At 46.6% G+C, this 15,229-nt stretch overlaps 1 protein-coding gene across 8 annotated transcripts in view; it reads right to left on the bottom strand.

The window, feature by feature from the left end:
* Nucleotides 1-13,698, bottom strand: part of SLC8A3 (solute carrier family 8 member A3) — a 179,657-nt gene extending 165,959 nt beyond the window's left edge. For 7 of the 8 annotated variants that reach the window (XM_074997163.1, XM_074997165.1, XM_074997167.1 and 4 more), the window contains exon 1: nt 4,702-4,794. In XM_074997163.1, coding sequence (XP_074853264.1) covers nt 4,702-4,707 — 6 coding nt within the window. In that variant the 5' untranslated portion in view covers nt 4,708-4,794. Of the gene's footprint in view, nt 1-4,701; nt 4,795-13,264 lie in introns of those variants that run through there. The other variant, XM_074997170.1, reaches the window with a different exon arrangement.
* Between the last annotated feature and the right edge of the window lie 1,531 nt (nt 13,699-15,229).

Below are 15,229 nucleotides of genomic sequence, written 5' to 3'. Positions count from 1 at the left end.
AAAAAATATCATACTGAAAAATGTGTCACCAATATTAACCACCACAGGCAGTTATCACCTGGACTGAGCATGCCTTCTACCAGCCTAAAAGCACTTATCAGTGCTAGAGATGGTCAGAATATTTTCAACTAAATGTTTTTTTCAATCCAAATATGTTGTTGTTTCAAATGCAAATATTTTGCAGACATGTATTCATTCCAAGGAAGTTTTTAACTGACAGGATTCTGAGCTTCAGGAGACACTCTTTGGCCATTTCTAGTGGAGGCTGGGGAGAGAGAGAGAACCTCAGACTAGAAGCGTCCTTTTCGATGCAGACACCTCTTGCTAAAACATATGGAAGGGTTAGTTTTCATTCCAGTGCAGAGCAAAATTTCTGCAAAAACAGGACTGCCATCCTCCACCCAGCTTTACTCAGCACTTTCACTGTGGAGCCCAGAGGTGAGTAAATAAAGACATCAGGTACAAAATAAACATGGTCCACAAGAAAATCTGCAGATGACTAACCCTTAAATTTACCCCTTCAAATTGGCTGCTTTGCTTCTCAGGTACGTTGTGTACTGAAGCCAATTTATCCCCTCACAGCTAGTGACAGAGACCCGGGAAAGGCAAGCAAGGAACAGCTGATGTGATGCTCTTCAGTTACCAAATAAAGCTGGTCTTCTGTGTGAGACACTACAGCAGCATCGTCTGCGAACAGCATGTCTCTGATGAGGACTTCCCGCACCTTAGACTTAGCTTTCAGCCTTCCAAGGTTAAACAGTTTCCCATCAGATCTTGTGTGCCGCAAGATGCCCTCTGTTGAAGATCCAAAGACATGCTTCAGGAGGAGTGCGAAGAAGATCCCGAACAATGTCGGAGCAAGCACGCATCCTTGTTTGACACCGCTCCTGATTCTGAAAGCATCCGATAATGCACTGTCATATTGGATGGTTCCTCTCATGTCTTCGTGGAATGACTGGATCATCTTGAGTAACTGTGGAGGACAGCCTATCTTGTGGAGCAGTTTGAACAGACCATCCCTGCTGACCAAGTCAAAGGCCTTGGTCAGGTCGATGAAGGCTATGTAGAGTGGCTTTCTCTGCTCCCTGCACTTCTCCTGCAGCTGCCTTAGAGAAAGGACCATGTCAATGGTAGACCTCTCTGCGCGGAATCCGCACTGAGATTCGGGATACAACCTCTCAGCAATCTTCTGGAGTCTGCCAAGGCTGACGCGAGCGAACAGTTTACCAGTGACGCTTAGGAGGGAGATTCCACGGTAGTTGTTGCAGCTGCTTCTGTCTCCTTTGTTCTTATACAATGTTACAATGTTAGCGTCGTGCACATCCTGTGGAACCTCACCCTCTTTCCAGCACAGGCACAGTAGCTCACATAGGGGTTCCAGGAGTTTGTCTGCGGCACACTTGATTACCTCTGGTGGTATACCATCCTGGCCAGCGGCCTTTCCTGCTGCAATGCTGTCGATGGCTCTCTAGTGTCTCACACAGAAGACCAGCTTCAAAAACTGCTGGATCAGTTCTCCAAAGTGTGCAAGGACTTTGGGCTTACCATCAGCCTAAAGAAGACAAACGTACTCGGTCAGGATCTTGCTGAATCCCCATCAATCAGCATTGACAACTATACGTTAGAGGTTGTCCACGAGTTCATTTACCTCGGGTCCACCATCACTGACACCCTGTCGTTGGACACTGAGCTAAATAGGAGGATCGGAAAAGTGGCCACAACTCTGTCCAGACTCAGCAAGAGAGTGTGGAATAACAACAAGTTGTACACTCACACCAAAATGCAAGTCTACAAAGCCTGCATCCTCAGCACCCTCCTTTATGGCAGCGAGACTTGGACCCTGTATGCCTGCCAGGAAAAGAGGCTGAACATCTTCCACTTGCGCTGCCTCAGGTGCATCCTCGGAATATCATGGAAGGACAGAGTGACCAACACCGCCGTCCTCGAGCAAGCTGGAATCCCAACCATGCACACCCTCCTCAGGCAGCGTCGGCTCCGCTGGCTTGGCCATGTCCACAGGATGAATGATGGAAGGATTCCAAAAGACATCCTGTATGGTGAGCTAGCCTCTGGCAAAAGACCTCCCGGACGCCCCCAGTTGCACTACAAAGGTGTCTGCAAGAGACATCTCAGAGAGGTAGACATCGAGCTGGACAACTGGGAAGAACTAGCAGACAACCGCAGCATATGGAGGCAGGAGTTACACAAGGGCCTTCAGAAGGGCGAGATGAGGATCAGACAGCTAGCAGAGGAGAAGCGAGTGCACAGGAAGCACACTAAGGACTTGCCAGACACCCACCACATCTGCAAGAGATGCAGCAAGGACTGTCACTCTCGTGTGGGTCTTCATAGTCACAGTAGACGCTGTAAATGAAGTCCTCAATTGAAACTATAAAGGGCGCAATCCATAGTCTATGCAGACTGAAGGATGCCTACTACTACTACCAAATAAAGATGGATACACCAATCTGCTCCAGTGGTCGGGGCCGGCAGAGACAGTACTTCTCTATTTTTCATTGGTCAGTAGCCAACTAGTGAAAAATACAGAACTTCCCATAACTCATTTTAACTCTGAAATTATAGCATAATAGCATTTGGAGGACTCCTGGAAAGGTGGGATTTGTAGGTGGGAATGCTGGGAGATGGAATTGGTATCAAGACTTGTCCAAGGGAAACAGACTGGAGAAGCACAAGGACTCTGATTTATTTATTTGGGAAAGTGGTGACATTAAAAACAAAATAGTATATACACCATGTAACTCATTTCCATGATATAAATTAAGACTAAGAGCTTGGTGGGATTCAAAGGAGGATTCAATATGTTTCTGAATATTAAAAATATCCACGGTTTCATCATCTACAGTAATAAATATATACCAACCCTCACACTGCAGAACACAAGCCGACTGCTAGCTTCCTCGGGTTCTGAACAAAACAACCTCCACAGGAATTTTACTGCAGCTCTAGAGGAAGTTGAAAAGGCACCCCCATAATGAAGCATCTAGTTCTGACAGGTGCCCAGCCAACAGTCTGATCGAGCACGGCAATAACTATTGTCCTACGAGAGGGATGGCTAACCAGCAGCAGGCAGGGGTGTGGCTCTACAACACTCTGAGGGGTTGTTAAAGGGAAGAGGCAGCTGGCAGGTTGGTAGTTGGGGTAACAATCAAGGGCAGCACGTGGTTTATGCAAGTGAGAAGATGAAGCTGGGTTAAGGAGTATCAAGGAGGCTAGCAGCAGGAATAGGCAGCCTGAGAGTCACACTGAGGTATGTTGCACAAGGGGTAGGAAGTACAGAGCATAACACAGATACATGGCAGGTAATCGGGCAGTTTGGTGGGGAGTCACCGAGATACACCTGCTGCACATGAACAGCCTCACCCTCATTACCGCCGCACCTCTTCCCAAAGAGGAACCATCTCCCAGCATTCTGCAGGTTAAGTCTCTGAGGAAGCTGTCTACCTATAAAAAGCAACCCCAAGACTGCTGAAAGGGATGAATTTTATTTTCATCAGTGATGCTAGGAGGGTCACTGCTCATGCTGCATTCACCCACATAGCCAGATTTCAAGTAGCATTTTGGGCACTCAGTGTCACAGCAAGGGCAACATCTGTCAGGTTGAGTTTGGCGAGATGGATTATTTAAGGTAGGAAACAAGAAACCATAGTGAGAAGTAGCAAGCCTGAAATGATCTTGGAAATTTAACACAAGGAAAAAAGATGCTTGGAGAGTGCAAATAATTTACAAGAGGACAAGGAGAAGATTCACCTTCCAGCCTCTAATTTGCCCAACACCATAACTCAGGTGCCAACTGCTAGGATCAGGTACTAACATCTGTGCTGATGACTGACTGGGATGATATTCTTTGCCTGGCCTGCCATAACCTGAGTTTCTGAAGGATCATTCTTGCATGAGGATTACCAGAGTAAAAATAATGAAATATCAAAAGGCCATCTCCCTCTTGGGCACAATATCACCAGCCTCCTTCCTTGACAGAGGAGCATTACCCAGCAAGCCGCCACAACTTGTATTATGCTCTGAAGACTTGAATTCACCCTTATCCCTGGTCCAAGGGTCCCCCCCACAAAACAGACAGCTGCCTGCCATACTGTATTTCACCCTGGACTCTAACATCCCTGGCGATCCTATTGTTCTCAGACAGAGTGGAGCGAGAAAGCTGCGATCCAGAGATAAGTTGCTATTAATTCAAATGCTGGGGTGAGCTGTACATGCATTCGTAGAATGTGACTGTGCCAAACCTATTTGTTATTGGGGAAATAATCTGTGTTTAACATTCTCATTACAAAGAAAACTCACCACTTCAGAAATCTTGTTGAATGAGGAGACACTGATGGAGAAGCCACAATTTCTGCAGTGAGGACATTTCTAGCTGTGCTGTATGAGCAGAGTGAGACAGACAAGATCCACAGGTGCCTGAATGACTGAACTTCCATCTAGCCATCAAAAAAGACAAGTTACTGGCCAAACTTCCACCATGGGAGGGCAATTTTGTAGAGCAGGCCAAAAAGAGCATTTTGACAAAGATTTGGGTGCCTCCACACATATTGGACTACCTTTGCAATATAGATGTCAAAAATATGAATGAACAGCTACTTCCTGCATTCTTCCAGAATCCAGTGGGACCAGAGCTTCTACAAGACTATGTGTGCCTGCTCCTTTAAGGGGTCACTGAACAATCACCTTCATCTGTAGCGAAAACAAGCTTCCCTGAACAGACCTGTGTCCATGCCAAGGCAACGAAGACTGTAGTGTTCCGCGTACTCTCAACAGAGATCAGAGTGATGAACAAGATGATGAGAACGATGTTGACTAGAAATGTCACCTGCGCTATTACATGTCAGTGATACGTGTACAGATTTATTATTAGATTTTGTTTCACCCTTTAGATTGCTGTTGTGATCTTTTGAGGTCACAAAGAAATCCAATTTGATGCCTTAAAATAATACACAGTGTCATTAAACTAACAAACGAATGCAAATATTTCAAAGGAGTCATTTTAACATATTGATGGTGTCAGTGTTTATCACTGTTTCCATGGAAATGGCACCACTTGGAAGCTGTACATCACACTATCTTAAAGCGGACATAATGGGCTTTCAAAAAATGCACAATGTGTGCTTATGTACAGAGAGTACACTGAGTTGACCAAATCAGGGGCTTGCAATGCTTGCCTAATAGGCACACAACCACAGACTGTGATTTTAATCACACCTCAAGCAAAGATGGAAGATCAGCAAGGAAGTACCAAGTGCTCCAGGGATGGTGCTGGTAATTTAGTATGTTACACACTTCCTTCTGGATAAATCTTATCCAGTGTGAAACTGGTAATGCTGTGGGCTACAGAAGAGTACCCCTTTTCCAAAAAGGGGAAAGAAATCCTAATGGAGTCTGGGGTTTTAAAGACTCCATGATAATTTTAGTAATAATAGGAGCGTTCCATCGCAGCATTATAGCCAAAGTTCCCAAATGAGATTATTACATTCCACCCCATTAAATTCTCCCTGTACTTTGTGTATAATGAAGAAGTGACAGTTCAGGCCACCTGCACCTGGATTCTTCCCTCATCCCCAGTGAGTGGTGCAAGTGGAAATCATTTCTTGCTGGTAAGCTGTGCTCACGGAAGCGACACAAGGGGGAGCACATGACCATCTCATGTGACAACTCCCCACCTCGCCCCCAACTCCCTGCACTCCCCCATCCCCTTCCCGTGATGATCCACATCCACCACCTTACCTGGGTGGGGAGCACTTGGTCTTCCTTCTGCTGTGCCAGAAACTTGGGCTGTACAGACCCCAGGTAGGAGGCCTCAGGAGATGCAGTTGAGCAGAAGGGCTGGCGGTGGGCTCCTCCTGTGTCTTTCCAGTACACCATGACAGCTAAACATACATTCCTGGTATAGTGTCACAAACCAGACCACTTGCTTGCACCACTACCCCTAGTGGTCAGCCATACTACCACTCTTGGCTTTCAGTTCCCCTGCTGCGGCCTCTCTTGGGTGGAGACACATGCCTCTGTCCTTTCTGACCGGGGTGTTCCCGGGCTGGATAGTTACCTGCCTTCACTGCATCACTCCCAGCCCAAATAAGTTGCCTTAGGACTCCCGCTTGCTTAATCTTCAGAGGGGGATGCCAGTGTAATTGCTACAGATGTCGGTTGCCACACCTTCCTAAGCAAGCCTAATTTATTCTTAAGGTAAAAAGCATTAGAGAGAAAAAACATTCAGAACACTAGAAGAACCTACACACAGGCTAATAAATTCAGCACAGACATCACCGCCACTCTCACATGGGGTCTGGCAAGGTGCACTCCTTTACTGCCCCGCCCTAGGGCAGCCTTCTGGTTACAAGTGCACCAGGGCTTCAGCTCAGAACAAGTGCACAGACTCACAGGACCTCAGTAGGCCAAGTCCTTTCAATCCTCCCATAAGGATTCAAGGCCGTCTGCAGACCAGGACTCCTGTCATAGAATCATAGAATTCTAGGACTGGAAGGGACTGCAAGAGGTCATCAAGTCCAGCTCCCTGCCCAAAACAGGATCAACCCCAACTAAATCAGTCCTGACTGGTCTGCGTCAAACCGGGCCTTAAAAACCTCTAGGGATGGAGATTCCACCACCTCTCCAGGTAACGCATTCCAGCGCTTCACCAACCTCCTGGTGAAACAATTTTTCCTAATGTCCAATCTACACCTCTCCCTCTGCAACTTCAGATCATTGCTCCTTGTTCTGCCATCTGACACCACTGAGAACAGTCTCTCTCCATCCTCTTTAGAGCCCCCTTTCAGGAAGTTGAAGGCTGCTATCAAATCACCCCTCACTCTTCTCTTCTGCACATTAAGTAAGCCCAAATCTCTCAGCCTCTCCTCATAGTTCATGTGCTCCAGACCCCAAATCGTTTTCTTTGCCCTCTGCCGGACCCACTCCAATGCATCTACATCCTTTCTATATTGGGAGCCCCAGAACTGGATGCAATACTCCAGATGTGGCCTCACTAGTGCCGAATAGAGGAGAACAACAACTTCTCTAGATCTGCTGGAAATGCTCTTCCTAATGCACCCCAACATGCCACTAGCCTTTTCGGCTACAAGGGCACACTGTTGACTCATATCCAGTCTCTCATCCACTGTAATCCCCAGGTCCTTTTCTGCAGTACTGCTACTTAACCAATCAGTCCCCAGCCTGTAAAAATGTTTGGGATTCTTCCATCCCAAGTGCAAGACTCTGCATGTGTCCTTGTTGCACCTCATCAGGCTACCTTTGGCCCACTCCTCCAGTTTATCTAGGTCACTGTGGACCCTATCCCTACCCTCCAACATATCTACTGCTCCCTCAGCTTAGTATCATCTGCAAATTTGCTGAGGAAATTTGCTGCATCCTGACAAAAACGCTGAAGCAGTCCAAAAGTCTTTGCAGGTGTCTAGATAATCCAGTTTGATCTAGCGCATGATCCTCTGGTGAGGTGACTTCAAATGGTTGATAACAGAAGTAGCACATTAGCGTCCCTGCTCCTTACTGGAAAAGGTACCATAAATGCACAACACATACACGCTATTGCATTTTTAATACACTGGACCCCAAAGACGTTAACCGTAATTCAATGGGGTAAACAGAACTCGGGAAAGCTTCTCTCAATTCCATAAGGTTTCTTTGGTGTACTACAGCACACCATTTATCTGTTGCAGCAGTGTTTTACATTGCCACCTAAACAGTTGTAGAGCATTGCTTTGTGCTATTAAACAGCTGCCACGTCTTGTAACAGAGGTGGTTGTTTATCCAGGAGGAGAGTGAAGGGATTACTAAAAGTATACATTTTCTGAGGGCTAGATCCACAAAGGGACTTAAGCAATGCAACAGCTAACTTTTAACTGTCGAGTCATCCAGTTGAATCCACAGTCCCAAAGTAGATGTCCAGACTCTCCATACAATGCATGGGGAAAGTTAGGGGCCCATGACTGGGATCCCAAAAAGGCAGCGTGCCACGTGGGAAAATTGCTAGTAGGAAATGCCAAGCAAGACGGATAGGTCATAAGGCTTTCCCTTCCACCACCCAGAGAGTTAGGCCCCTAAGTCTGGACTGGATAGGACACCTATCTGTGCTTAGAGAGGGTCCTGGTGTTAGGCACCTAAGAAAGCTGCATTCTGCATGGGAGATAGTTGGATCACTCCCCCAGATTTTGGGAGACCAACATCCAATTCTCCTTTCTCCCAGACATGGAGCGGGGATTAAAGCCTTTAATAACAGAACTACGGAAAATTGTGAACTATGAGACTGGGAAGGAGAAAGGGGCAGCTGCCCTGGGGCCCAACAATTAAAGTTTGAGTCCTGCTGGGTTTTAGATAGGAGATAGGCACATAGGTGCTACATCTGAGGTGGCTATGTACATGCTCACTGGCAGAAACTCAAGTGCCAATGTCTTTAAGGAACCTCCAGGGTCAGGTGGATTAGGGGTACTGAGGATCTCAGTGGCTCCTAACTGTCAGACTGCAGTCTTTTGCGGATCTAGCCTTAAGGCTCTTAGAAATCTTTCTGCATACAAAGCCTTTTAGATGTCTAAGATGTTAATATTGTTGATCGCTGTTTGACCACGGTGTACTTGTAGCTGGGAGGCTCAGACAAACGGAGGCTGGGTACTTCTTTGCTTGGCACATGCACAACTGGCACGTGACCTGGATTCATCACCAAATTTGGTCCACTGGCTGGAGTGTGACACAACTGCTGATCCCTGTCCCGATAGGGTACTAGTGCCACAGTAAGAAACGGAATGAGGTCGTTGTGTGGTCTTAAAATAACCTCCCAATAAATGAAAATGGAAGCTCTGGCTGCTCTGGAAAAGCTACCTTTACTGTTAGCATGACTAGTGCTAGTTCAGGGCTGTTTGGGTTTTTTGTTACTGTCATTAGCAAAAAACTTTGTAAAAAAAAAATTAAAGGACCAAATCCCTCCTTTAGCCCCATGCTCAACTCTCAGTATCATCAACGGAGGTTCAGCTGGGAGACGAAGCAGCCTAATGGCTGGATTTAAAAGTGGAACTATCAGGAATTGCAGAGTTGAGGCTGGGGTTGCCCCCTGCTTATTACTTGCCCTAGAGAATAAGATAAGTACTCGGTGATGATGTATCACAGGAAAGATGGGTTGTGACACTGCATTATGACACATAATTGCACTGTGATGCCATATTATTATTAATCATTTACATTACAGTGGTAGCTGGAGCCTCCAATCAGGAGGAGTGGCCCATTGTGCTAGGTAATGTATGGCTAAACTCCTTCCCCACGAAAGTTTACAATTTAAATAGCCAAGGCAGCAAAGGCTGAGGGGGAAAGGGGATTCTAAATAACTTATGTGCCATGACAACCTCCAGAGTAATCTGGGACTCTAATTTTCTCACAACTGCTAGGGAACTCAAGAATCTTCTAGGATTCTTTTGGCAGATGGGTAAGCAACTCTCACTCACATTATGATGCCGCACCATTAAGTAAAAGGGAGTTTTGTTAGTTAATGTAACAAAAACAGGAGGAATGAGATCTTAGGTAGTCATGCAGAGTGTGGTTTCCTCAAGAACAGATGATGATCTTCTATGAATGCCTGAGAGTTTAAAGCTGGAAGGAAGCATTAGATCATGCAATACGAGCTCCCATATCTAACAGGCCACTCAACTCCACTCAGTGCCCTGCCCAGAATTAGACCAAAGTATTGATGCATAAGCTCTTCAGGATGCACATTGTCACTAACTACATGTTTGTATCTGGCTGATGCCCCTAGCAGTTACTGTAATATGAATGATATACAAGCAGTAACAACTGTGAAATTACCTGGTCACAGAGGGGTGATTGGATGCCAGAATATCTCAGCTATGAAATTCCTGGCTTTGCAGGTTTTTCTATTTTAACAAGAGTTTTTCCCCCCTCTGTGTAATTTAATTTTCTTTATTTATTTATTTTTCAATACAGAATTAGATCATATTACCACCTGATTGAAAAACAAATTAAATTTGGCAGGCAAAGCCATTTTTAATTGTATGAACGTGCAAAAAAATGTTTTTAAAAGGCTCTTTGGTTATTGGTAGGAAGGTTTGGGATGGGGGATTGTGGTATTTTGACTGAAAAAAACCAGACAATTCATTTATAGTTATAAACCTTGGTTTTAAAATATTTTTATGGAGGAAAGATTCATTTTAAGGTGGCTTCTACTCAGTACTGTACAGGCACACTCAATTCTAAAACAATCCGATCCTTGGAAAGGGTGGGTGTCTAATTCAGCCAGGACTTTCTGAAACTGTCCAACTGCATGGATACACACCAAATCAAAACGCTGGGACTCAATGGCCCTTAGCAAGCTACCTTTTAACTAGCAGTAAACGTGGGATTTGCCACAGACTCTCAGAACCCTTCCATCCAGTTTCATACCTTAGGTTTCCATTTTTGTCTAAAACGTATTAATCGATACTCATCCCTGGCATTACTCTGCTGGTGTCACATACAAATCTAAGGAAATTCAGAGGCAGCATATCAAACAATTCCTTCTTGCAAGGGACACAAAAGTCTTATTTTTAGATACAGAGTGTACCGGGAAGCTCACATTCTTTCACATACCCAGTGAGCACCAACAGAAAAGCAACTGGAATAAGGGTAGTCTTCCCATGACCTAAAGCATTCCACTAATATTTAGAAAGCAAGCATAATATCCTAGTTTGTGCCATTCTGAAGACTGGAATGTTTGGAACAATGGAGAGTGTATGCATGATCCAACACATAATGGACTATCCAGTTTGGATACAAATATTGGGAACACTGTTTGTCATATCATAGGTATACATATAAGTGGAAAATGTACTCTGAACATTAAATGGCGTAAGTGCTGTTATGCATGTCCATTTTTGACAGATATGCGGCCCCCTTCACTTTAGTATCTGAGCACCTCACAAACTATGCATGAATTCATCCTTAGAAAACCCTACAGGAGGCAGGGAAATGTCATTATCCCCATTTTACAGATAAGGAACTGAGCTGCAGAGAGATTAAGTGACTTGCAGAAGATGCTACATAAAGTCCAAGGCAGAGGCAAGGAGTGAAACAATGTCTCCCCACTTCTAATGCAGCATTTCAACCACAAGCCCTTGGTGATGCACAGCGGTGCCAACTCTGGGACAGTGTTTTGATGGTTTTGATTTTGGAACTATATTAACTAGTGTTGTGGGTTAATAGACAAAAGACATTTCTCCTTTGATATATATCACTATTTATCTGAGGAATTAAAGCACTCTATAAATATTAATTAAGCTTCAAATCCCCACCCCCTAAGCAATAGGTATGATAGCCGTTTATATACGGATAGGTAAACTGAGGGAAAAAAAAGAAGTTGAGGGACATGCCCCAAGTTAAACTAAAAGTTAGCAGCAGAGATGAGAAGAGAAATCAGGTGTCCCATCTCTATGTAACACTCTAATTTTATAAATACTTCCTCTTTTCTGAACCATTCATTCCTTAGCAGAGGTTTCATGCCCTCTCTTCCTCTGACTGATTGCTTCTACCCAGGGAACAAAAATTCTTGAAACAGACAACCACATAGGCACACATGGAAGCACATTAGCTGCCAAACACAAATTATCTTCATTACTAAAATTGCACGAAAGGCAAATAAAATGCCTGTAAACCAGCTGCAGATTAGGGAAAAGTTGTAAACTTGCTCAATTGTTAGCACCACATTGGAAAGCTGCCTCTCTGAACCTAATTGCATCAAGCCTACAAATTACCTACCAAACCTCTGAGGCTCAATAGACCCCAAGAGCCAGCTCCTGGGCTTCAAGACACAGGCTACTAAAGCAGAAGAGAAAAAAAAGCTTTTACGCAGGAAGATGTTGGCTAAAAGTTGCCTACAGTCTTCCATTGCTCAATCTTAGGAGAATCAAAAATGGCTCAGCAAAACTGTCCTTCCCCCCCAAACAGATGTCAGGAGTTTAGCAAAAAGAAAGAGCAGGTGAGGTGAACAGACGTGTCTCCTCTGAGACTCCCACCCACAAAGCCTTCATAGACCTCCCCCCTCACCTCAGTTTGTAAGTACATATTTTGGGGATTAACCCTAAAAAACAAGCCCCTGGGCTAGCCCAAGCAGGCAGGCAACCCCCCACCCCCATTATTACACTGCAGTGCAGCCTGAGAAAAATGGCCATGTCACTTTTTTAACGTGCCGGTGGTTGGTTTCCGACCCCAGGGGCTACCTCTTGTCGGAAAAAAACAAAGAGGAAGAGGGGTATAAGATTAATCAACCCTGCGGTTCAATTGTGTGTGTGTGTTCAGAGCATTGTGGGGGTTGGAAGAAACCATTGTTAAAGAGGGTACAGGAAAAAAAAGTACTATGTCTTCCTAAGCTGGGCAGTATTTGGCTGCCCCCCGCTCGGGCAAGGCACAACAAGGCATAAGCAGCCAGGAGGGGCAGGTAACCCCCTTCCCAAAGGCCAGACCCCGCAGCCCGGCCCCAGGACAGCCCGCTCTTGTCCTATTTAGGGAAGAGCATGGCGCAGGGGCTATATTTGAAACCCGAGGTAAACAAGAGCTCAGCGCGAGTGGATGGAGCACAACAGCTGTACGGGATTAAGCGCGCACCGGGAGGCCAGGCAGACCCCGCGGGGGGCTCCCCGGGCTGGGGGCAGGGATCATAACAACCCGGCGCCCAGTTCTGGGACGGGGGGCGGGTGCAACTCAAACGCCCTAGCATGCAGCCAGGAGAGTGGCTGCTGGGCTCCCGCAAGCTGCGTGGGGCCGAGGGACCCCCGCTCGCCGCCTGCGCCCCGAGCGGGCGCTGAAAAGCCGGGAAATTTATAGCACTGCATTAGCGGCATTGCCTCCGCCGGCGTGCGCGCCCCTCCCCCAGCCGGGGAAGCCGCCTCCCCCGCGCCCCCGCCGGCTGCCCTCACTGCCATTGGCCCCCGGGCCCCGAGCCCAGCAGCCCCCTGCCGCGCAGCCCCGCCCGAGCGCCGGCGCCGGGATGCAAAGCTGCAGCCGCCGCCGCCGCCTTATCTCTGCCCGCCCTCCCCCCAACACACACGCACGGAGTATGGCGGGGGGCGGCACGAATGTGACAAATCGGTCCGGTTCCACCCGCGCCAAACCACCACCTGCGCCGGCTGAGCTACAGCGGGCTCCCCTCCCCCAGCCCCTCGGGGAACGGGCGTGCAAGACACCGGGAGCCGCTGCCGAGCCGGGAATTTAAGGCTGCCCGGAGAAAGGAGGGAGCCTTCTTACTTACCCCTCCCGACTGCCCTGCTGCCTCCGCGGTGCGGATCCCGCCGGCTCTTAACGCGAGCTCCTTGCACCTGCTGCTTAACCACTGCCTGGAGGGAGCGGGGCGCGAGGTCCTCCTTTGCGTGTCAGTCCAACTTGCCTCGCTTGCTAAAACCCCTCTGCTGGCTTTTGCAGCTGTCCGGGCGAGCGGGGCAGTGCATCGGGAAACTGGGGGGGTGGGGAGGCGAGAGGTGGTAAATCCACCCGCCTCGCTCTTCAGGCTTGTGCAATATAGTTTGGGGAAGGAGGGGGGAAGGGGGAGGAGGAGGGGTGGGAGAATGATGGATGAGGATTGGAGAGGAAAAATTGGGTTGTGCCCCAAATGCAATCGAATCTGCCGGGCTTCCCCTTTTTCTCCCACACCATCAGCGGAGACTTTCCTGCATGACAGCACACGGCAAGGCGCTAAGCACGACTTCGGAGAGAAAACGAGGTTTGCACAGCTGCTGCACCAAGAGGCCAAATCAAAAAAGCCAGGCGCCAAGCCTCCAACCAGCACGTCACCCTATCAGCTGGGAGCAAGAACTGCAACAGAATTACAAGCCCTGCATATTTATTCTTCGGAATTGGGGCGGGGGAGGTTTCCAGATTGTTGAAAGCAAAGGGGGAAAAAAATCACAACAAACCTGTCCAAAATAAACAACAGGCAGACCCATTGCAGGGCAGTTCACACAACTGACTGAGCAGGGATCACCACTGTAACCTTTTAGTATATTGGCTTGACTTTGTACCTTGTGTATATCAGTCAGAAAGAAGGAAAGATCAAGAGCTCAAGCTCAGGTCAAAAGATACTAATTACAAATCTTAAAATTGAAAGTATCTGCCAGATTAAATATAGCCAAGAAAATTATATAGGCACAGTGAGCCTAGTGCTTGCACCCTGGGTATCCATTTGAAACAACATGCTTTGTTTTGTGGTTACAGAATCCACCCAGTCATCTTTTTAACCAAACAACTTGTGAGGTGGCAAATAATTTTTAAGCTAAAAATATATGCTGCCTCAAAGTTGCCATTTGATTTGGCATAAGATAACTGGGCAGGGCATGTTCCACAACCACAGAACAGAACTTCAGTTTTGCATGGGTCACACAATTATGTACACACAAAGTTTTTCACAGCCATAAATTACCTCTATATTTGTAGTGTACAAACTCAGCATCTCCCAAAAGATTCACCTTTCATCATTGGCTACCTCTGTAAGACTTACGAAGCCACAGTATTGTAGAACAGTGTCCTCAAAGTCCATAGCATACAGAAGAGTAATAGAAGCACTATTGTAGACGGATGTACTATTTTATTCTTTACTCTGTTGCAAACTCTTCACCCTGGTATATTCTTTCATCATTTGACTTGTGCTGTGCTTTGAAGCAGCAGATTTTAGTTTGAAGACTTTTAAGCACTTACACAAATGCAAATTGCCCATGTCAAAAGTGACTATGTAGACTAGTGACACAAAGCAGGACAGGGAGCTTTCTGAATTTGTTCCAGAACCACATGACTGCTCGTATCCCGGCCCATCACAACAGCACATGTATATGTGGCGAAAGGGATGCTGTTTGGGGTAACTAGCTGTTATGGGGCTCCTGAATTGCAGAAAGCTCAGATCTGCTCACTGTAACTTTGCTTAAAAGTTGCTTTAAATGACACTGGAAATCTATAAGGACAGACACAAACAGGCCGTAGTCAGCAACATCAATAGGAAGACCCATAAGAGATGGGAAGATTTTCCATAGTGGTGGAATCTCTGATAGCTTGTCTATACTTGGGTGTGGAGAGGAATCAAGCCCATGAAGAGTCACTAGCCCACCCAACCCCAGCATAGCAGGATCTAGAAAACTAGAAAGGTATTTTCAGTCTTACCAAGATACAGAGACATAACAGGCTCAGTTAAGACAGGAAAGGGGTGCTGAGGGCTAAGCAGTTAGGCAAG

This window comes from Carettochelys insculpta, chromosome 6, assembly GCF_033958435.1.
Source record: "Carettochelys insculpta isolate YL-2023 chromosome 6, ASM3395843v1, whole genome shotgun sequence".
Lineage (NCBI taxonomy): Eukaryota > Metazoa > Chordata > Testudines > Carettochelyidae > Carettochelys > Carettochelys insculpta.
This window is presented reverse-complemented; position numbering and strand designations above follow the sequence as displayed.